This window comes from Agelaius phoeniceus, chromosome 2, assembly GCF_051311805.1.
Source record: "Agelaius phoeniceus isolate bAgePho1 chromosome 2, bAgePho1.hap1, whole genome shotgun sequence".
In the NCBI taxonomy this organism is placed as follows: domain Eukaryota; kingdom Metazoa; phylum Chordata; class Aves; order Passeriformes; family Icteridae; genus Agelaius; species Agelaius phoeniceus.
Window position 1 is genome coordinate 18,182,162 of NC_135266.1, and position 25,030 is coordinate 18,207,191.

At 40.2% G+C, this 25,030-nt stretch overlaps 1 protein-coding gene across 8 annotated transcripts in view; it reads right to left on the reverse strand.

Annotated features, from left to right (window-relative positions):
• The window catches only part of GLRA2 (glycine receptor alpha 2), a 121,277-nt gene that overhangs the window by 16,979 nt on the left and 79,268 nt on the right, over window positions 1–25,030 (reverse strand). For 6 of the 8 annotated variants that reach the window (XM_077173021.1, XM_077173003.1, XM_077173017.1 and 3 more), the window contains exons 8-9: window positions 11,366–11,515; window positions 9,449–9,568 (exon numbers count right to left, since the gene is read on the reverse strand). In XM_077173021.1, coding sequence (XP_077029136.1) covers window positions 9,449–9,568; window positions 11,366–11,515 — 270 coding nt within the window. The remainder of the gene's footprint in view (window positions 1–9,448; window positions 9,569–11,365; window positions 11,516–25,030) is intronic. The other 2 variants (XM_054628201.2, XM_054628199.2) reach the window with 1 other exon arrangement.

Genomic DNA, 25,030 nt, shown 5'->3' on the forward strand with positions numbered 1-25,030 from the left:
ACACAGTGGGTAGGTTGGAAAACCAAAAAAAAGCTTTGCAAATGAGGATGAGCATCTAAGCTCATGCTTGGTAGGAAACAGATGAGAAGTAATTAACAAAGAAGCTATATGGAGCAATAATTTTGAAAGTAGCAGATAAATTTTAAAATCCCTAATCCTCTTTAATTTTGCTTGAGAATTCATAGCTGGAAATATTGGTGAGGCTACCTGGAGTGAGAAGCATGATACCCAACTGTAAGATGCTCAAAAGGAGAACCAGAATTAAAAAATTCAGGGAAACTGAAGCCTGGGCATGGCAGGATATGCCAATATATGGGAAAACTGGCAATTACTAAGCAGACAGGCACAAAAGAAATCCAGAGACCTCTGTGGGAAATACAGTGTAAAGCTAATGGAGGGAGAATAGTATCTAAAATAAGTTATTCCACTTCTGCATTTTGGTCTTGGACACACACACATACACACACACACACACACACACGTGTGTGTGTGTATATTTGTTCCAAATAAATGCCTTGGAGGTATTTGTTTGTACCCCAGGAGGGACCTGTCTGAAGGAAGATCAGCTGTCATTATGGTCAAACAAGGAAACTGCAGTCAAATCAGTGCATAATTTGCCTCTATTCCTCTGGAAGGGATGGGGCAAGAGCTTGTAAATATTGAAAGAAAGGCCATTGTCTTCTGCAAGAGCCACTGGAAGGTTATAAGTAAAACCCATATAACTTATTAGTAGGGCAGGAGAACTACTGAACAGGAGCACATAGTGATTTTTCAGAAGACCTGACTATCCACTCATTGGTGTATACACCACCCATTTTGGACATGCAATGAAGCACTTGCACCAGACAAATACCCCTTGATTCATCTAACTAGGTGTGTAATGGTGAAAAAAGAGCATTAGCACCTTGAAGGATTTACAAACAGAAGTTACCAAGGGCTGTAAAAGAGCATCCTGTGATGCACAAGTTCTCTCTATCTCACCAGCCTGTAGTGGCATCATGCTTTATTAGACTTGCTAGAATTTGTCTTCCTGTGAGGATCGGCACACAAAAAAAGCCTAGAAGATGAAAATTCTGCTGATGGGGCAAATGAGTAGACTTGGTGCCTGATCCCACTGAGGAAGTCAAGAAGAAAGCTGGCATAAGTTAACAGACCAAAGATAGATAAATTTCATGGAAACTTTGTGCTAGAGAGTGCCAAGGCTGCTACTTGCAGATGCCTGTAAGACTTTACTTCCTGAAGAAGAAATACACAACTTTCTTTACTAGAATGGTGTGCAAGGTCTCACATTTGTGCAACTCAGATAATCTCTAACGAACAGTTTGTGATCTTTATTCTAAGGTAGCTATTCTTTTGACAGATGAAGATTACAGAGAACCTGAAAGCAAGTCTCTACCACCAGCAGGCTTGGGAAGGCTTAGCAGAAAAAGGAATGAGTCACAGGCAAAGCACTTCCACATGACTAGCAGAAAGGGTTATATCACAACACACATGGAGAACCACTTGAAGAGAATGAGGTGAAGCATGAAAGCAAAGGTGTCATGTCTCCTAAGAATCTTGTCATGTTACTGCAGAGAAAATAAAACCTTGGACCCTTGGTGAAAAACTTGCACTTATGCAGGTGGATTATTTGTATGTACAAATGCACACACAGTATCTGTATGAAAAATTACATATATAAGTTAGAAATTAAATGACTTTAAGAGTTATGTCCTTGCTCAGAGAGAAGTTACAGGATCAGTGCAGAAATTCACAGGTAGGATTCTGGACTTCTGGCACCTCATGTGTATTGGCAAACACAGCAGCATTTTCTGACCTTTCCAATCTGTTTCTCCAGGAGCTAAAAACACTCTGACATGCTCAGTATGCCAGATATATTCAAGCAGCCACTGGAAAACAGAGCTTTTCAATAGTAAGTCCTTCTTGACATTGATCCTGCTGTAGTGAAGATGTGGAGTGTGGGAAGAGCCAGAGGACAGCTCTGAGAGACCGCTGGGAGCTCACAGAGAGTGGAAGTGAGTAAACTTTTAGTGAGTGACTTATGGTTTGGCTTGGCATGGAGTTTTCAGGTGTTCCCAACTCGAAATGAGTCTTTTTGAGGAGTCTGGCAAGACTCAGCAACAAGTGCTCAGAATATGTAGGGTTCCAATGTGTTAATTCCTTCCAGTGCAACTACCCATAGCCCCCTCCTCATGTTGTAGAAAAGAAAATCTCCTTCCTCACCTATCCTATCCATCTACTCCCAGTAACACGCAGTGCAAGGTTAGTGTTATCCCCCACCAAAAAAAAATACCCAAACAAAAATGAAACCCACAAAAACCACCAACAAAAAACCAACCAACCAACCAACCAAACAAACAAATTAAAATATTGGGCCACAAGAGAAATACCCAAGTACAATTTATCATATTGTAGTAAATAGCATCTTTCTCCAGCAGTGGATAAAGAGGAATAAACACATCTGATCATTAAATCAAGCCACATGTGTCAGAATCAGGCTCTGAGTAATCAGTTTGCCATAAGAAAATCTGTCAACTTGAACAGGAATGACTATAAACAAGGCTGTTTTCCCCCAGGAAAAAAAAAATAAAGGTGGAGAAATAAATGATTTCAACACTACTTTTTTAAAAGTACTGTAAAAACTGGATTTTATGGGAACCCATGAAGTTTTTCAGACTTGAGAGAGAATGAGCTTTCAGCAGTCTGGTTAATACAATTTGGTTTTGAACAATGCCATTTGGACAACATCATTACAGAATGCTTCACAATTAATTACATTCAAACAGCAGCTTCTATCCCCTGTGGAGAAGGGGATTAATTGGGTCAGATGTAAATATGCATTTCATGGATCCTACTGAACACTTGCCCATCTCACCAGTTTCCATGTAATTTGATACAACTGGTATAGTATGCTCTGGAGATCCATAGGGCGAGCAGGGCTGCTCGTGAGGGTAGGAATACATGGATACAGAGTGCTGGCATTCTCAGCCTGAATTATGCTTGGCTCTAGCTTCTCAACCCCTTCACTCTCTTGTAGAAATACTAATTTATATTTACCAACACTGAAATATTTTTTTTTGCTGTTGAAAATGAGGCGTGGGACAGAGCTCAGAACTGATATTAAGCATCATGACAGATGCCTGGCAATGATGGATCAGAAACTGCTCCACTCCTGGTGTCTTCACTTCCTCCATTGGAAAGAGGACCTGGCCATCACAGCAGTGAGAAACCCTGACACCAAGGCCTTACTGGGTGCTGACTCTGGCCTGGAAAGAGTCAAGATAAGCTACCTACAAGGAAAGAACAAAGGAACCAGTTTGGGGTGAAGTTGTCTCCCATGCTGCCTAAGCCTATATCTTGGGATTGTGATAGTTTTTCACTCTCTATCTGGAGTCTTGGGTAGGGCAGCTTAGGTTAAACATACTCCTTCTGAAGTTTACTTTCCTTATATTTTTTATCATTAACATATATTTGACAATTTTATCACTGCCTTTTTTTTTTCCCCATGAAATTAAGTGGGCCAGAACACCTTCAATGAAAGAATCACCGTTTTCTAAAATAATCTGGAAAACAAAAATCTGGTTGTTGTAGTGCACTAAATAGCTTATTTAGTTGGTATTTTTACCCTGGTGATGGGAAAATTTTACTGGGTATGTGAGGTCACGTGGACCGTTTATTCCCCCTTTCTCAGCACATGGTTTGTCCCCATACCCCCCCTCCCTTAGTGGTCTGTCCCACAGGTGGCCCCTCCCCTCACCCTGCCCTAATGTTATCCCATTGGCCACAGTCCGCTTTCCCCGCCCCATCACGTGGGGCATAAAACCCTATGGGCAGGAGTGGTTCGGGCTCTTTGCTTCCTGGGTGGTTGCTGCCACCGGCAGGGTCCTGTCTCAAGCTAATAAACTGGATACACATCTCCACGTGGCAAAGAGCGCTTCTCGGCTTTTACCTTCCGTCTATGCAATTCCATGTGGGCTTTAGTCCTGAGCAAGCCGGATCTGGATTTATATTAGCCCAGAGAACCACGGATTTATTGTATCTGGTGCCTGAGGCAGATGCTTCTTGAAAAGCTACTTGTTGCTTTAAAGCTTCAAAATAAGAACATTTCCTGTCTCTTTCTAACTTCCTTTGCCCTATTTTCAGTTTGCACTCTCCCCTAGGTATAATAAGAAATAAGACATTTGCACCCAGCTGGAGCGTACCTTTCATGAGCTGGAAAACTGCAGAGTTCATTTTTGGTGTGTCTCCTGCTGTTCATGAGTAACTTCCAGGACAAACGCACTTGAGTGAAGTGCAAACTTCAGTCTCTAAGGCTTGTCAGTTCAGAGCTCATCCTCTCAGCCCTGCATGCTGGGTAGGTACAAGAGAGGACTCAGAGTCTCTAAAGCAAAGTTCCACTACTGAGCAAACAAGAAAAAACTATCCAGTACTCCTGACTTTTCCAGTCCTACCTGTCCCATGTGGTACAGCACACAGTCACTTCATCACCCTAGACTGGAAATACTGTAATATTTCTGTTCTGTAGCTTATGTGCTGTTCCTATCCTATTAGACCATAAGGAATAATTTGTTTAAGTATTTGGAAGCTGGGCAATGTGAGTAATTATACTGCATCATGTCCTGCTTGCTTGCTGCTTTGGTGCCATGCATGGTCCCTACAGTTTCAGTATCTGTCCCCTGCCCCACAGAGTACCACTTGTACTGCTGACAAATTCAGGGGGTATAAAAATTCATCATTCTGCAGCCTTACCTTCTCCCCACCAGTTATCCACTTCTCTGGTTTCCACCCTTTCTACATTAGCCATGGATCCTTGTTCTCATTTTCTTTGTGTTTCTTTTTTTGTTTGGTTTGGTTTGGTTTGGTTTGGTTTGCTGTCGCTTCTTTTTGGTTTGGTTTGGAGCTGTTTGTTTGGGGTTTTTTCCCCCCAGAAATTCTAATTTTTTCTCCTGATTTTGTTCTCCTGTCTTTTCTTCTACTCTGGTACCTGGATTCCATTACTCCAGCTTGTGCACTAGCACTCTACCCACTTCAATTATTGTTTAGATATTTTCTCAGGAACTGATATGACATGTTCCATAAATTAGTCTGCCTGTTGTTACAGAATGTTTCATGGTTTTTTATTTGGTTTTCAGAATTCTCTCCCTTGAAATGCAACTATCCATTTTCTCCTTTATTTCTTGGTTTGGGGCAAAAAATCTACCCCACCATAGTCCATCATCTTTTTGTGTCTGATGCAATAAAACACACAAAACACAGTAAATTGTTTAGAATTTTTAACCTTCCCTTCTCCAGTAGGGGAGGGAAAAATCTTCAATTTCTCTTTCAATTACCCTTGTTAACAGGACACTATGAAACCCAATTTTTCTCTTCCACTGTTTCTTTGTCTGTGTCTGCTTTTCACTGAAAAATCTACATTTCCAGTAAACTTAGTGTCTCCATTTGGTCAGATTGCTCTTATTAGAATTTTTTGATCCATTGCTTGGATACCACCCCCATGGCTGAATTGCTTTTTTTCCTACAGGTTGCTCTTTCTTTGGGAACTCATTTCTCTAGATTTGTGCCTAGAGCTAGACTAAGGATTTATATCAAGATAATTTTCAAATTTGAGATGACGGCGTTTTTTAAATGTTTAAAGTATGTGAGGTATGTCCATTTAGAAACAATACAGATACTTCCACTGATATTAACTAGGGCCATTCTTAGCTTATTCATGCTCAATATAAAAAGACAGAAAAGGACATTCAGACAAAGCCACAAAGTGACATGGCAACATGATGCAGCGAATTGTGTCTATTGTTTAACTACAGCTAAATATTCACTGCAGTTGTATGTGGGACTATAACTTCAAGCGAAATGATAAATTTTTGTGTTTATCCTCTACTGGATTTTTATCTGCACAGTTACATTAAAGCACTAATGCAATTGCCCTGGAGAAATAAAAGTAACCACAGTATCTTGAGGGTGTTTATCTACAGCAGAAGCTACATGCGCTTTAATCCATTAAGTAAGCAAGATTGAGAGAGAGAGAGAGAAAGAGCCATTCAGACTCAGATTCCTATTTTTCACAATGAAACTCGTGTGTTTGAGCTTGTTCAGTGAGTACCAAAAATAGCTCAGCAAAAGGGCTTTCCTTGAGCACTTCCATTATTCACATGATGCGGCACCTTACATAACGCGGAGCGCACACATCCTCCCGCCGAATGCGCTGCGCACGGTGACAGCAGGAAAACATTCCCACCAGGGACAGCAGTGCCAAGTGCTTTAAAGGCAAAGTCAGGCTGAAAGCACTGATTTTTTGCAAGGGGCAAGTCTAGAAAACCTTAGAAAATTATTTGGGGGATCTGACAGAGGGGTTTCAGTATGATTAAAATGATAGAGATGGTCTATAGAAGCTGGTGTTGCTCAATGCATATCTCTTCTCCTGTTGAAAGGTAGAAACACGGTATTATCTCAGTAACTTTGTTTGGGCTTTTGTGGTACTTGCTTCACCACTGGCAGCTCCATCCAAGGGCCAACAATTCTCTGAAGAATTTGACCAGGTGCTTCCAGCTTTGCTTAGAGAGTTATCCTTTGCTTCTGTAATCACACTTAGTCCCAGTCCCAGCTCTTTCATTTGAAAACACCATTTGTGACCCCTTTGCTAATCTGCATGCATATGAATCCCCTTGGTTGCAGCATTGTTATTTGTATTGCTCTGTGCTCCCTGTACATGGATTAAACCTGTCACATCTTCCAGCTGCGCAGTTCTTCATTCAAGCTACAATGTATTGCTTTTAACCCTAATGGTCCCAAAATTAACCCCTAGTCTTGGTCACACTGGTAACCATCACACATATAATTTAGGAAGTCATCTTTGAGATGATGATATGAATACCAGTGTACTGTGACTCATTTTGACTACTGATCATATAACATAATAATTATTGTTTTCAAAAAGGGATGATTGAACCTGAGTAAAGAGTTCTGCTTCCCTGGAAACCCATCATTTTGAAAACTAAGAAATAATGTCTAATTATTAAAAATCATATTTTTAATATAAGTTATTTTCTTTCAAGTGATCTGGCACCATAAAAAATTTATATTTTAATATAATGTAACTTCACTACACTCTCAGTACCATTAGACTCCTGGCTTCTGCAGCCTGTACTCTCTCTATTGTACCATGATATACAAGAAATAGGCAACCATTTCTTGCAGCAATCAAGTATTGAATACAAGTTTATTTACACTGATGGATGTATTTAACTTGAGCAGAAAGACTACATGAACCTTTAGGACAAACTTTGAATGCTTCCTCCTAGAGAAATTGTGTGGGGAAGACAGACAGAGTGAAGCACTGATAACCTGAGGATATAGGGACTTTGTGTGTGTGGAAGATGCCAACAGGTCCTGATAAAGCTGTCTTTTCAAATGGTTCATCTGTAACACAATTTCTGGACGATCAACAATACAACCCAGACTTTCCATAGAAAAACATTAACAATCTGATGCTTGATTTAGGAGATTTGATGGTCTCTTAAGATGTCTGCTCAGACTAACTGGTCTGAGGGTTGCAGCACTAAGAAGAACAAGACCCAGCACAGACAATAACAAAGGCAGTGCCAGAGATACAGGCTTACAAAACTGAGAGCAGGTATTTTCTTGTCTTGTAGATCAAGTTGCAAATCCAGGAATTGTGGCCAAGCTTCAGCACCTTTTTCCTCTCCCTAGATTAGAACTGAGTGATGCAGTATAGATACTCAACCACACTCTTACACTGTCTGCTCTTGACTACGACTTTCACATTTGCATTCAACTCAAGCTTTGGTTCAGTGAGCAATACCTCAACAAATCAAGTTCCCTGCTTGTGAGGCTCCTTGTGGCACCACAGGCTCTGCTCCTATGTTCTCTTCTGTGCATAAATATCCTTCTCTTGAGCAGAAAGCTGCAACCATGGTAGCATTGCTCCAGAAACCTCTGCCTTGCTACATCTCCTCTGTTGACCTCTCAAGTGCGCATCAGTTATGTGATGGGAGTTCTCCAGGGAAAAACAATACCAGAGCAGCTCCAGCTCTTAGGGCTCTGCAGCAAAAGCACTGCAGCACCACAGCCCCTCTGAGTACTGCCCTGGCTGTCTGTGTAATGCACAATGTTCTAAGGGAGAAGAGAGGTTTCTGCAAGCTTCCCTAAAGGAGGGGATAACCACAACTTACACAAACTTTAGCTGAACTACCAGCACTTTGTAATTGGTGAGATATGCAGCACTGAGTACTTGGACTTCTTTTGTAGCTGTATGCATCAGCTTTTCAGTGGAAGCATACTAATACTGGTCATATCTCCTAGAGAGCTCCTGATTTCTTTTCTTTTTATATTCAGTTTTTGTATATATGTAAATATTATTAGTTCTACAATAGAAAGTATCCAGAAAGCAAGGCTCTCTTCTACTGCTTGATGATGTAGCTCTGAAAGTGAATGATTTATTGCATTGTAAACCCTCTATCTTAATTGTGCTGTGTAATATGAACTGCGGGTTTTGCTTTGATTTTGGAAGCTACTAAGTCCCTTTACAGTGTAAAAAATTCACTGAATTCATCTGCATTTTATAATAACATGACTTCACAGAGCTTGATCAAAGTTGGAAGCCCTTTACAGCTCAAGAGTGGCTCAGACAATGTTTTTGTTCTGGGAAATCAAGTCCTGAAAGATTAAAACCCCAGTCCCATTTTATTTAAATGAACACATTTCATTCCTCAGCCACTAGTAGCAAGCAGTGAGCTGCACACTAAGCTTGTTTCTTTCTCCATCATTGATTTTATTACCTCCACAACTCACTCCTAATCTGGATGCATCATCTGCTATCATATTGGTTTTGATCTGCTACGTTGCATGTTGTAAAAGATTTCAACTTCATGGCTCTTCTCCAAGCAAATAAAAAGAAACCAAGGAAATACTTTTTTCATTCATAGCTATTCATACTCCACTAAGCAGAGCTTGGGACATCACGAAGAGGAAGGCTGCAGGTTGACAGTTCAGGAGTAAATACCACAGCAACAAAAATGCATTTTGTTATACATACCACATTCTGTTGGAACACGCTTATCTGAAACATGACACAATGTGGGATTTACTGTCTCAAGGCATTTCCTATGGCCCTCTCCCCCCACCCCATTCACTCTATCTTTACACAGGACCAAGCTGCTGAATATGCATGCACTTTCCTTAAGAGGTTTGGAATTGGGGTGGCATAGCCCAGCCACAGTAAAAAGCAAGCGTAAGGCTGGGCCCTAAGAATGTACAACATGAAACTGCTGTTCATGCTGGGGACAGCACTGTGTATTTTGGGGGCATTTAGCAAAGAGAATGCAAGAGACTACCAGTGATGCCATTCAAAATGGTCCATTTTGCTGATTTATGGCATCGTTGCACATACTAAAACTCTCTTGCTTTCTCTTTCTCACTACAGCTTTACCCTCAAACTTGAATTGCCGATCTGATTCACTGTCCCGTAAGCTGATGACTCTTTGCTCCGCAAGCCATTCATGCGCCGCACGGACTCAACGCTCTCATTCCCAACAGCCACAGTCTGTGCCTGTCCCCAGAGTGTCAGCATAGATAGCAGCAGCAAGAATGGGAATACCACAGCAGCAGCATGACGACACACACACACACAACAGGCAAAGAGAAGAATGGCTTGGTTAGAGAAGACCATCATGCAAAACAATGAGAATCACTTTCAAGCCAAAATAAACAGAGAAAATCGTGAGAGACAAAATCAAGTACAGAGGTGCAGATAATACCTCCTAAAGAAACTGCCTTAGTAACATTGTTCCCTATTTTGAAATTTGTGCAAGCAGATTCATAGGAAAAAAGCAAGCCTATGCAAATGGATAGGTCTCACTTACTCAGCTGCATATTTCCTTGTATTTAATTATGTCATTACCTATTTTGCAAAGTATCCATGCACCACGAGGCTTAGGATAAACACAAATCTTCTGATGATTTGGTTTTAAATAACTTTCTTTTCACAGTCACCAAAATAATAGCTTTGAAGCAGATGAATGACCACTTCCATGGACCAAAATCTCATAAACTTGAGTAATGTCACTGGATACTGTTACTTACCAAGGATGGCTACTTGTTCACAAAAACAGATCTTGCATCCAAAAATGAAATTACAGATGCCATACAGAAGCTTCTGCTGCTGCCATGCTGGGTTTGAAAACAAAGGCTTCCAGTGGCAGTGCGTGTGGCCTGTAGACAGGCAAGCAGCTCTGCTCTCTCCTGTAATCTAATCTTCACTGGAATCTCAATTCATCTGACAATAATATTAAACTAGAGAACAGCTTTCTTCCCAGAGTATCCATCAAATATTACATTAGCTACAGAACATTTGTTAGACAGACCTGTCAAAATACAAATGCCCTGTGCCATTGTTGTCATCTCTCTTGTAAAGGAAACCATTATTTGTGGCTTGAAGCGCTCGTGCAGCTCAAGCAAATATTTACTTCACCTAGCAAATATATATGTAGAGTTTACAGTTCCAGATTCTCTAGACATGGGAATGATCATGACTCAAATGAAATTCAATTTAATGTCTACTCTTGTCTTCCCATTTACTGGAAAAAAAAAAAAAAAAACCCAAAACAAAACAACCCAACACAGCTGGAAAGTCTTCCTAAAATTATTTCTAGACTGATATCTAGGTTACAAACAATCCCCTCTTCTATATGTCAGTCACTGGCAGAAAATTCTGTGATAATGACACTTACAAAGAGGTATTTTGCTAAAAATTTGAAGTTTGCATTGGTCGCAAAGTGTGAAATTACAGAATCCAGAGAGGAAATTCTCCTAATCCTTCTCCTTTTTTAAAATGGCCATGTTTTCTGGTTTCAGCTGGGAAAGACACCAGCTGCTGGTGGTGTAAAAGTGAGGGCAGAACTGCCAGTCATTGCAATGGCTATCCTAGGAAATCTCCCATTTTAGGATAGCTAGGGCAGCACTAGAAGAGACAGATCTCAGGCATGTTCTGATGACATCACACCTGGATAATATCATTCTTTTATCTGTGTCATTGCATCCAACAGTTCCTTATCTACTGGTGGTGCCACGGAGTAGCACAGTATTTGTAGAGGTCCAGCTGCCTCAGCAGTTGCATGAAGAGAAGAAAATGGAATTGGTGACCAATTACTGACATTTGTCAATAACTTAATATACTGCAAATAAACCCAGCAGCCAATTATGAGCTCTTTATCAAGGAGTAAATCACTCAAAAGGAAACTTTAGAAAAAGACTCTCCTGCAAGGGCAAGAGTGAGGTAAGAAACCAGCTGCACATGAGCAGGGCAGTCAGGGCACATTCAGTCTCCCCAGGTAAAGAGCAGCTGTACCTTGTTTTGTCTTCTTTGCCTTCTCCGAAGCCTCAGGAATTCTTTGTGCTGCCGTGAAACGAAGTTGACTGCTGCATATTCCAGCAAAGCAGCAAAGACAAAGAGAAGACACACAGCCATCCAAATGTCAATAGCTTTTACATAGGAGACCTAGAAAGAAATAGGACACAGCCTGTTAAATCTCAAACTACTCCCTAAGCCGAAGATGTCAATGTGAAAAAAATAAACACATTTTTGCACAGCATGAGTTCCATGAGGTGGGTTTTTCTTGTTTTGTGTTTTGATTTGTTAATTCATTGGCTGATTAAAAATACATAATTCCACTATTAATGGAAATGAGTGCCCACAAAGAATACACAAATGAGCTATTGCCTTTAGAGAAAGATCAGTGTTCTTAGAGCGACAATCAAAGTTTGGAAAAAAGAATACAAATATAAAATATGACAAAAAACCTAAAAAACAATTGTAGGAAGTTTATAGGTCTCACCTTTTTAAATTTTTATGAACCAGTTACCATAATGGTTAATTAGCTATATTTGGTATCCACAACCTCAAAGTAAACTCAGGATATTCTATTGTATGGGCTGATACAACTTTACTAATTAAATATTCCATCCTAGTTGCTTGAGACCTTAACCCAACATCTCTATAAGAAAAATAAATCTTCATAGATATTATCTACTAAAAATACCCAAATACCACCAGCCTCTGTTCTAGTAAAAATCTATTCTGATTTGAATTGACTGGTCCACAATAAAATCAGATATATTACAGCACTGCAATGTCACAAGATGTTTATCATATTACCCACACTGGACCAAACAGTAGCCAATTAATGAGCTACACACTATGCATATCAAAGGCACATTCTCCATAGGTGTTTGGTCTCTGCCTTTCTTTGTAGTCTTACAGTTTTTAAGCAGAGATCTTATGATTAGGTAACAGCAGGTTGTCTCTTTTGTTTATCAGGTATTACCTCCTGAGTGGAATTACAATGATCTGACTTAATGTCTACAATGTACATGTGAGCTAGTTGCATAAATTACTTTGACATAAATAAATCAAGGAATGAGGAACAATGGGCATATCTAGGATGCAAGGCATTTGAACTGTTTTACATGTCTTCTCTACAATGAGATTAATAACACCCAAACAGAGTTTCTTCTTCTTCATGTCTGTAAGGAGGAGCTTAGAACACCTCTGTAGGCAGAGGCACACAAGGCTTTACATAGTTGTCCAAATAACAGCATCGCAAATTGACACATTAGGTACTGAGCATCCATTTGCTAATTCAGCAGAGAACAAATCTTCAGTATCTCACATTAACCAGTGCCTTGGAGATGCCTCAGATACTCAAGGTCACCTCAGTTTGACGGAGACCCATGGCACCCCCATACAGATGAATCAAGATAGGCAAAATGGATTGTACCTAAACCCCAAAATATTATAAACATTTAGATAATAACCTGCAGGCAAAACATTTCATTGCAGCCAAAACATATAGTGGTCTGAAAAGGCAGCAGAAAAGGATATTTTGTTCCTGACACATGTTAAGGAGACCAAACCTCCACATTGGAAAGCTCCACTTCTGTCCTTTGCATACAAAATGACCTCACTCTTTGGCTGGACAACCATTCTGTGATGGAAGGAATCACACCTCTAGGTGTAAATTGCACCTCTAGGTGCAAATAGGTTTTGCTCCTATTTGCCACGTGCTTGAACTGCATCATTTTTCAAAGTCCATAAAAGACCTTTTGTTAACGTCAAATGGAATATACTGTACTATGTGCTTCAGTAAGCAATATGAGCAGAGGAACTGCCATTTAAAGCACAACAGAAAGGATACAGAGCTTCATCCTGCAAATCCTGAACACTGAGAATGACATTTTAGAGGAGCCAAGCACTGTTATTCAGCCTGCATCAGAGGAACATGCCTTTCAGCAGCAATAGTGCAGCTCCATGTGGCAATGCCCACCATGCAGCTCACACAGGCTGCCATGTAGCAGGCTGAGGTGACACCATGAATCTGTGCTTTCCAATTAGATACACAGCAGGTATGCAGCTCACTCCCCCACACATAAAAAATTGTACAAGTTACATCTTTACTGAGCAGCTGTGAAAACCAGAGAAAACTCAACAGTGTCCCAGACACTCTGTGCCACAGGCTGAGGCACAGTAGGAATCAAGTCACTGTAATTTGTGTAAAATGCAGCTGAGATTAGGTTGTTTGCTGCTTTCCTTGAAGGGGCAGTTTGTTTCCTTTACAAATGGCCTTAGGAGATGTATTAAACATGAATAAACAGCTGGACTGTGCTGTCAGAGACAGCACAATACAAGGAGCTGAAGTCAGAAGAATCAGCATTTCTGACTGTACAAATCCTGTCCTGGTGGGCCTAAAGCAGGGAAGGCAAAATGACAAAGGAAGCCCTGAGTTAGTCGTCCTGCCACTTATACTGTGCTACCATAAATGGCATCCCCATAGCTCTGCTGAGCCAGCTGGATTATTTTAACTCCAGCCCGCTGGGCTGGAATCAGAGAATCATGATATCCTTGGCAGATACATAGCTTGTTCTATTGTTTGGCCAGGGCCACACCATGGCACAGACTTAAATGAGAAAACAGAAAGCAATTGCTTCCAGCACCATGTTAAAAATAAATAAAAGGTGAAATCCTGCAATGAGTAAAATCTGGCACCTTTGTTTTCAAATTAATTTATTTAGTTTACCTATGAATCCTCAGTATATACAGCATTGTGCTGCTCAAAGCCTAAAAACCTATGGAATTTTCTGACATGCTCATAGAAGCTGGAGTCTGCAAACTGAGTAAATCATGAAAGCCTAGACACATCCATTGCTCAGGCAGGTTCTTCCATCAAACTCACAACCAACATTATCAGCTAGGGGGTTTTCCCCCAGATCATAGTAAAGCATTAAAACTCCGATGTTTGTTCAACTTGAAGGCTTATAGCATCGGCTTTGATAATGACTCATCAGACAGTACTCTCTCTCCAGCTTCCTTAACTGCCATGTCCATGCTTCATGCTCCATACTCACTGCTGAGTACAGGTAGCACAGTGCAGACTGATTTTTTGTTGGAGGTTTCTTCTCACCTAACTTAAAAAGCACTGTGGAGGATTTTTTTCAATTGATGTTAAGAAACAAGCAATTTTAGGACAAAATTCTTCTAAGTGGAACATATTATTCTATAGATATCTACACTATAGTCAAATAAACTGTACCTTAAAAATGCCAGTCTCTCATTTTTGACCAAGACTGGAGTTTTGGAAGGCTATTTCAGGTATACATGTATATTTGATACACACTTACTTTGGCTAGATAAAGCCTATGATTTATTTCTGTTAGCCAGTACCTTGATGTAAAACTAATCAGAGCAGAGCAGAATAACAGAAATGACCCCACATGAGCCTTACGTAATAGAGACTGTTACCTAAGCATTTGCCACCTTTCCCATAATTTCACATGCAGCACAGAATCCAGCAACAATACAAATTCCAAGTTGACATTATTAAGTTAGCATGCATAAAATAAAAAATAAGTGGGGTTGTTTCAAAGGCAGACCTTGTAAAACTTCCACTGAAAAGCCTGTAACATTGACAGTACACTGGCTCCATTTACTATAAAATACTTTTAGAAGTGGATATTTGGAAACTCTGCCTTGTTCAGTGTTATCATGTTCAGAAAGCTCAATAAGATTTTCTTGTCCTTTACTTTCTTTAAATAGCTGCTCCATTTTTTACTGCATGTTGCCAAGCTTCCTCCCTAATGCTGTTTGGGAGGAGGGGATTTAATGGCTCCCACCAATAAAACCATAAATTGTATCAATTATTCAGATGCTTTGTAAATGTTTTAGGGCCAGCTAATGAGGGAACTTTTTCCAAATTAGAGCTGTCTGCATCAAGAGCCAAGTATGGTAAGGCTAAGTATAGTTAATGTGACAAAGCTGCTTCTTTCCCTTCATAATTTTCCTCATTTGTTATTTGACCATACCCTCTGGATAAAAAAAGACCAGCTTGTTCTCCACACCCTGCTGTAGCATCACTGGCCCCAGTGAAGTTCCTGGAAATGAAAGTACAAGGAGAATTACACTGTTGGTGAAGGACTTGAGGGGATTAAACCTTCCACTTCTCAAACTGTTTTTATTTTGTCACCGTGACTCTCCCAGAGCTCTCGTGTGTCACCACCACAATGAAGAACGCCTTTGTGGAGAGAATCCAGGGGAAAACATGGCCATGGGTTCTGCAGCTCAGCAGCTGTCATTTGTTGACATTTTTGAATCAACCCAAATGTGAGCTCTGTTTTTGCTACAATGCCAGTCTCATGAGATGCCAGGGAACTGCTTTAACTCTCTGATTCTGTCAAACTAATGCAAAATGGAAATAAAGACACATCCATCCACTCCCAGCGTTCTACACAGTGAAAATACTTTCCACATGCAGTGGAAGGTACTCAGTTTGTGTTAAAAAACATATATTCACTTATTTTGGTAGGTAGAATCTTATGAAAAAATAGCTTTTACTTGTGATATGAAGCCACAAACCTCTGTTTTTACACAATGCCAAATTCTAGTCAAGGTTTTTTAAAGAATAAAATTTTCAGCTACCATGAAATCTTACAATTTGAAATTAACTTCTCCCATGCATTAAAATAAACTCTTGGAGAAAAAGGTTCCAAAGAATTTTCCAGACTGGAAAGGTGGAAAAAGAATAAAGTATCATTTTAAATCAAAACTGAAAAAAAAGTTACTTTAAATGAAAAGTGGGCAATTTTCAAAACGAAACAAGAAACAAGAAATGTTTAATTTAAACAGGGTGAAAAAAATAGTACTACCCTCCCTCTATTATTCAGATTCCATATGAAAGTGTCCACCTTGCTCAGCAGGGATTCACAACTTGTTCCAGCCACCCAAAATTGCCTTTTTTTTTAGTGAATAAACTATTCATCCAAACATTTTTGCTCTATTTCTATTGCTGGTTCTGCCAAGTCATGAGATGCTACACCTCCCACTCACTGCTGATGCAGAAATAAATGCTGACTGCATTCAAGCCAGGAAATGTATGGGAAATATTTATGGTTTGTTTTTCCTTCAAAGATAAAGGGACATTTTCTTCAAGTCTCTGAAGATGATCAGCAAGTTAAGGAATTTCCAAGGATGTTCAGAGAGCCCCCTGGGCAGGGGCCAGAAGAGGTGATCAAACAGGCAAGTAACAAAATTCACTAGTAGGCCTAGGCTATTTTTGTTGTGCTATCCAGGCCAAGATGCCAAAAATACAGGCCTGGTTTGTGAGTGGTCGCAGCTACCTCTGTGCCAGCTCTATCCAATTCCCACTGAAGAGAGAAAGCAAGATGCTCCCCAACTTCAGAGTGGGGCTGGAGTCCAAGAAACTGCAGGAATTACAAAAAAAAAAAAAAAAAAAAAAAAGGAGTAAACCTGTCTTCCAGGTGAAGCCACTTTAGAAAAGCAATAAAATATTTCTTTTTTTAGCATGGGCAGAGTCTATTGACACATTTTGATCTTCCTTCCCAAGTGGTGTATTTCCACCTTTGAAAAACATAATACCATGAATACAAATCAGTTTGCAGATCGGTGAAGCCAGTACTGCTTGGGCTTTTTTCCCAAGGCCATATGAAGTATTGGCATACTCATCATGTGTCATTTTGTGCAATCATATGGTGTAGCTGCCTTGTCTTTCCTATTTGTGAGAATTCATTCTTTCTGTAGAGTAAATTTAAGACAGGATGCAGCATTTCCACTTCATCCTGTTTGAGCAGGGAGCTTGGACCAGATGACCCACTGTGGTCCCTTCCAATCTTACCCATTTTGTGATTCTGTGATTCAAAGGCCCTCAGTTTCTCTAAAAATAGTAGGGCTATTTTGCAGACAAAGAAAAAGAAGTCTGAGTGATAGCTTAAGGCACTTTTTCTAACAGAACAGGTTACAGCTGAGAAAATGAAGGCTTGTGATTTGGACAGAAAATGGTGCTCGTGCTCAGCTTGGGAGCAAACTGTGAGATTTTCTTGTGCATTGATGATGCAGGGACAGGCTGACCTCTGTCAGTGAGCACCAAGTAACACTAAATGAAATTATAACCAGGGTCAAAACCCTGCTTTTACAATTTGATAGTCAACTGCTTGTTGTAACGCCTCTATGACAATAATGTCTGGAAATGTCTCGTATCTCAGGAGTTCAAGCCCCACTCAGACCACTGCAGAAATAGTTAACAAAGTATAGAACTGAAATGCTAAATTATTTGGAAACTGGAGGTTCTGGTGGCCCCACCTAAGAATTGTGTTTAGTTCATGCCTTGTAAACCATGGTAGAGTGGAACTAAGATTGAGCAGAGCCCTAGCCCCCAGTGGAAACAGATTGAAACTAAAGAAAAATGAGAGGGGAAAAGTGAAATTTTCTCTGCTCATTATTTATTACGACTTTGGCATGTACCAGGACACTGCTGACTTTTCTCATTGCCCTGATCCTGAAAAACACTGGGGAGGAACAGTCTGGGGACACCTCTCCCACCAGCTCAGACACATCTTTAACACTGTGTAAATAGCAATTTGTGCCTCTTGCACAAAAACTCTTCAGCCTGGCTGTGTCTCTCTGCCCTCTTGGTGAAAAGATCATGGCTGAGCTGGCCAACAAGTGCATGCTCTGCAGGAGTGTTGGAGACCAAGAGGCCCTCACACCACCCAATGCCATGGGCAGAGGCAGCACCATTTGGTCAGGCTTCAGAGAAGCCAGCAACACCCACAGAATGTGCCTGAGCTGACACAGGAATAAACCTGCACACCAAACATCAGCTTCTCATCACCTGTATCTGCACAGCTTTGCTCTTTTCCTTGGTCTCACTTTGTATGTTTGGTCTTCTTCTGTCTTCAAGAAACTGGTCTTGAATATGCACTTAAAACATTTTGATTAAGTATTGTTTTTTCCCTTGAAAACCAACCAGATTTCCAATAAAGCTTTCTACAGTCAAAGGGAGAAGAAATATTCTGCCCCACAAAAACCCCACAAAAACCTTAGGATTCTGTGCTCACACAGCCACCACAGGTTACCACCTACCACCAGCCCTACCATCTTAGCACTTCTCAGTGCCCTTCATTTGGCTTGTAAATACAGCATGTTCATATTGGCCAAAATAAAATAAATAACACCAATATTTGTAATGGTTCTTGTGTATGAACCAAAATAAGTAATCAACAGATTGGTGCAGCCATGGAGATCAGTTTACAAAGCTGACAAATAAGGATTGATGTCTCTGCTACAAGGAAGCAGCTTCTTATTGCTAAGTTATTGAAAGACATTTATCACACAGAAACACCCCCACACATGAGCTGAGCTCAGAGCAAATTGAGAATTATATGTGGCTGCATTAAGGTACTGGTAAAAACATATCCTGTCAGCCCTTGCAGATAGATGACAATGTCAGTCTTGGGTCTTGTTTACAGCGAGATGATTTTGCTCTTCCTTCCCAGTGAAATCAACAGATAATATTTCTTTAATGTCCTTAAATGCTCACTTGAATATTTGGACTCTAAGTGGTAAATTTTTCCATGATTGAGAGCTTGGATAAAAACAATCACTAAGGAGAAAAAAAACTGAGAAAGATTACATGTTTGCTAGCAAGAACCACTGGCCTGATCTTTGAACACTGTCATTAAATTCATAAAGAGAGTCAAATGCTGATATTGACCAAAGAAGCGTTTCTATTTAAGATTCACTTGAAATCAGGATTCAATGTGGTATGTATCTGAGCACCTCAGAATGCCTACTTCTGTAAGGCCAGCTTTCCTGCTATGATTATGCTTTTCTGATTTTTTTTTGTTAACTCAGCTTTAGAAAACTCTTTTTGTTTGTAGATCCAAAAGTTCTTTAGTTGCCTCAGGTGAAAAGTAATCTTCATATAGCTCAGCCACAGCCATGCAGGTTCAGTTATTACCCCTGCCATTCAGTTAGGAAGAATTGCACCAAATTGCATTATTCACTGACCTTTGAAGAGTTAACTGACTCAGTGCATGACTGTTACCAAATAAGAAGTCAGGATTTCATTTTTGTAGCAATAGGAACAAATCTCTTCCCTCCAAGTAAAGCAGGTAAGGACCACAGAATTGGAGTGTGGCAGGGAAGCTACTGTGATCAATGCTAAGAATGTGTGCAGCTATACATACAGGCTCAGGTGTTATTTCTTCATTGGATGGCATAAAAATTGTGTTAAATCTCACCTGACTTCGGAACATTCTACAACATCTTCTCTGGGCTGCATTTCCTGTTGTGATCACAACTAAGTGAACCACTGAAAGTGATCCAATGCACTGAACCAAACAACAAAACCCTAAAATTATAAAAAGATGCCTATGGCTTCTTTTCCTCCACTTTTGGTCTCTGCTGTTTGTGAAAAGAGAGGTAATTTTCTAATTCTTCCATAAGATCATACTCCTAAATTCTGGATTTCCTAGGACTTTCAGCAATGTAATCTGGTGGGAAAAATCATTTGTTCATTTTATGACTGCCAGTCTCTCTAGATTAGAGATGGGTAAATCAGAGTAAGCCTTTGGTCAGAGAAAATTGCCTTATCAATAATAAATACAAAATTAAACTAAAAGAAATCCCCTGAGAATGGGTGGGTCATTACATTACTCAGTTACTCCACATGCTTCTTTCTCAACTATTACTTGATCAGTTACTTACTATTACTGAGCCACTTATCATTCTTATCTAGTATATCTTCTGGCTCTGGATTCTGAATTGCTTCTTTTATCTGACTCAACTGGAAGGGGAAAAAATGCTTTATATTTGGATAATTTAAGCAATTTGTTACTGACAATAATGGTATCATAAATAGATCTGTATATACAGTCTATGGAAATTCTTTTGTCTTTTTATATTTCTTCTCTTTCTATCTTTGAAAAAAAAAGTTTTAAAATTAAAAATATAAACATCTGTAAAAACAGATCTTGAAGCTGAACTGATGTCAAAGAAAACAGGCTCTGGCAGGATAACATGGTCCAATTCCAATTGTAAGTGTGAGTGAGTCACATTCATGTACAGTAAAGCACTTAAGGAAATGCAGAATTGAAAGAGGATGTATAATGGGAATAATAGAATATGGCAAAGGTGAGAATGTACGTTGAAAGAAATTGGTGGTCTGAATATTAATAAACACAAAGAAAGAAAATGGCATAAAGAGGGCAGGTTAGATGAAAGGAAATGGAATTCAGATAAAGTGGAATGAACAGCAGCATTTAGCAAGATTCATGCAAAGATTTCTTTTTTTAATTTAACTGAATCAGTTTCCATATCCTAGAGGGATTGGCACTGCTGCATTAATGTAAATTCACCTATCACACACCCAAATTAGCTGGAGCCTGTGGGCTCAGGACCTGGGATCAACACTGCCTGTGGTGAAGCACAGGTTGCATGCCCAGACCTCTGTCTTTCACCTCACTTGGGATGGTGGAGGAAGCTGAGTGATCCATACTTTCCCATGGACTCCTCCAACCAAGCACCTGCCTGACCCACTCTTGGTTCCCACTAACCAGCTACAGAGCAGCCCCTGCACCACCTCTTTTGGAGAAAACTCTGGGCCTGAGGGCTCCTGGAGCACCAGGCTTTGTGGTGCACAGACCTGCACACTTTGAAACTACTGGCCTGTACCTTCTTGTTTTTCCTATTCATATTCTCTGAAATGTAGTAATCTTTTTATCCTTTTCTCTGTAGTACTTCTTAATCAAGATTTCTCTGTCTTTTCCAGCCAGAGATGTCTGATCAATTGATATTGTTAAGTAAATTATGCTTTCAATCCCTTTGTGGAAGACCAGCCCTTGGGAAAAACCTGCAGAGGAACTCATTATTGCAGTCTCCCTTTTGTGTTTGTGTGGAACCAGCAGGAACACCTGCAGGGACTCACAAGGCTACTTAAGCACAGAAGAGACAGAGTCACCTTTCATGCTCATTTTCTGATGCAGATTTTGATTATGCTAATAACTTGATGGGCTGCTGCACAATTGTCTCCTCAGTGATTCAAAAGACAAAAACAAAACTCTACTGATTTAGAGTAAAAATTGGTTGTCCCAAATCCTGAACCTTTCCTTCCAGCAGAGTCTTGTACTAAGGTTTTGTTTGCAGTTATCATGTTTTTCACACAATTTCATTTTCACCCGAGCTATAAATCCGAGAACTTTCTGACTCATGCTGTAATGTTAAACTGTCTCCAGCACTCTGATACCAAGAGCTTTGTTCAAAACAGTGTCATCACACGTTTCACTCAGGCTGAGTGGAATCATTTTGAGTCACAATAGTTAGGAACTCAGTACAAATATATAATCAAACCAATAACTAAGAACACCATCGCTTCTCACTGATAGATGTTTGTGCAGAAGCCTTTTAGCCATGCACTCTCATGTATGGAGCACATCTACATTCCCTTTTCAACTTAACTTTGAGCCAAAATACTGTACTTTCATAACAGGAAAATTCTTTTCTGAAATTTATTTGATTGCTTAGCCCGATGGCCAATGTTTACTCCTCCAAGCTGCTCTTTTTTCCTCATCCCTTTTCTAAAGCCATGGTGGCTACACTGGTTCTGCAGTCTGCAGCTGTAGTTAAAGTAGCCAGAGACTCCTCCAAGGAGCCCCACGGCACTGAGCACCAGCAGCACCCACAGCACTCAGTGCCAGGGACAGAAGCAGTCTGGAGCACACATGGAGAGCTCTTTGAAGGACAGCACAGGCATGTCTCACACGGGCTGCTGGATGGCCCTCGAGGTTCAGAGCACTGTAACACAAGGAAAGGGAATGGTTTTCATGCCAGTCTGATACCACTGCTCAAGGCTTCTTGAACTCTGTTGCTCTGTGGCAAGCAAAATCTCACTGCCAGAATGACTTCATGATACTGGCAGATGAATGCTCACCTTATGAAAAGGCTGGAGACAACCAGGAGGGAGCTTGCAATCCTGAGGGAGCTACTGAGAATATCACTACTTCTCAGTGAAGTTTCACAGTGGAGATTGCTCATCTGTGCAGGAAGTAAGGACCAGATAACTTCTGGTTTTCTTATTCCTATTTGCAAATGTAAAGGGTCTTGCATATGATGTGTTGGATTACATTCTTGCTACAAGAATGGCATTAAAACTGATAGTATCGTCCCTTTACTTCTTTTTGTGTGTGTGTGTGTATTCCTAGTTTGTGTCGTATACTGTGTCTGTAAAACAGTAAATAGATGAGACTGAACAACCTACAAGGAGGAGAGACTTCTGCATCCTTGGGGAAGTGCTAATCCTACTCATACAGAGAAGGCTCAAAAGCCTTAATGATATGGGATCTGGAGAAACTGCACTGAGAAACTCTCAGAGATGATGATCAAAATAATTTCCTGAAAGCCCAGAGGGGACCAAACTGAGTTTTCTGCCACTTAAAATCACTGGGATGGCTGTAATTGAGGACACAGTAAGTGAGAGAAGAGCTGTGCATGAACTCTTGCACTCCTGCTTAATCTTATCTAGTTGCTCTGACTTTTGTTCATTAAAAAAAAAAATTCTTGTTTTATTCATGTTCTGATGAAACATGGGTAATTTTTAAGTTCAACTAAAACTTTTAATCCCTTGTGGCACCTCATTGTGAGAAGAAGGTAAAGGGACATCCATTTCAAAGCTCTGGCTTGGGATTGTCCCTCTTGCAAAGTCACAGACCTGGTGCCCCAGAGCAGTTTTCTGCTGTCCCTCCATTTTGGGGACACCTGGCACAGTCACTGCATGAGCCCAAGCTCCCCAGGCTGGGCACAGCACGTGTCAGAGGTGGGAGAGGAAGGAAAAATGGAACAGTTGTTCTGACTCTCAGGCAATTCTGGCATGCTCAGCTGACTCGTGTAACTTAAAAGAAGCTGCAAACCCGAGTCAGCCTACGCAAGAGAAGAAAACAGCCTACATATAAATAACAACCTATATAGCTTTCCCCCTGTCAGTTCCACAAGTAGCTGGGGAAGAACAAAGCTTTGAAGTGAGTCATGTTACCCCCCACCCCACCCCCAGTCTCTCTCTCTCCTAAAGTTCTAAGGAATCTCAGAAAACACATTGGTCAGAATTTTAAGTCATGAAGATCAGGGTCAAACTATTACTCTTTCAGGAGATTTTAATGAACTGCCTAAGCCAGGAATTCTATCTGCTTAACTGGAAATGAACATGTATCTTTCCTGAATCATTCTGTGGGCATTTGCCTTACTGGTAAGTCTAGGGTAATAGTAGCTCACCACCAGGTTTCTTCCCAGCACTAAATATTCTTACAGCATTGTAAGAATGCAATGTTCCTGCTACTAACTTAGATGTAGGAATTCACACCTACATCATTTATATCCACGCGGTCATTACAACCTCCATTTCCATTATGACTCAGCACATATTGCACAGATTTGACTCCTTTTAGATCAAAAGAAGAGTCTGCTGGTCCTGGACAGAAGCCTGGATTGTATTGCCATGTTACCCAGTATTCACATTCAGTATAAATAAACCATCTTTTGAAAAATCCTACCACTTAATAACTCTAACTCCACTATCAAGTTTCTGAGGAGAGTCACACATGGCTAGAAATACAAAGAGACACACTTCATATTATATTTAAGAGCTCTCTTTCAGTTTGATAAGTTATTAATAGATGTCAGAAATTTCATTTACACTTACTCCATCATGTTAGAGCTATGGGGAAGTACTTGCCTGGCTGGTGAACCCTGTTACGTGTTTCTCACATGAAATGACATTTAATCAGTTACAATTATGGTGGAGATAGAAAATTAAACAAACAAAAGAAAATTAGAGAACTGTTTTGCATAGAACATCACAAGTTAGCAGAGAGTAGATTGCATCTAATGAGACTCAAAGACTAAGGAGTATTTCAAATTACAAGTATTTCAAAAAAGGAGTATTTCTCTGCCTCTTTCCTCTGAAAGATCTTAATGACGAGTCTTAAAGAAGATAATCTGCCTGCTTCTCAATGAGTATGTGCAATGTAGGAAAATAGTCTGAGCTCCATTTTACAAATAGGGAAATTAAGGTGTGTGTATGGTAAGTACATTGGTTTTCAGGAGGAGCCAGTGGCAGAGCTCTGAATGAAATCTTAATCCATGTTTTAGAGTTCTGATCATCCTTCCCAAATCCACAGTGCTGACTGTTCCACAGAACTGCCTAAACCCTGAAGAATTTTCCTAAGACTCTGCAACATTAACATTCTACAAATGGCATTTTGCAAAAAATGCATATCTGTGTCACTGTCAGACACAACAGGAGAAGAATGAGAGATAGGCAGGGAAAAAATGTGCAATAATAGTGCCCACTCCTTCTTGGCTGCTGCTGTCAGCTTGGTTTTGGACATAATAAAAAGCAGTGAAGAGAAATTAAAACAGATTTAGGTTTTTTCAGAGCAGGCCATACTCATAGGTAAGGTGAGGGGAGGGCAAGGGAGATGTTTCAGCATATGCAGCTGCAAGAGAAATTTTTGCTTAAGTTGTCAATACAATGTTTATGTTGTAAACATATTTGTCAATTTTGCAGCACTTACTCTGCCTAAAGCATACCTTTAACCTAAAGTTATTTCAGCAGCCATGACTTTGATCGATTGCCTATCAGGAAGCTTAAGTGCAGAAAACTCCTACACAAAAACA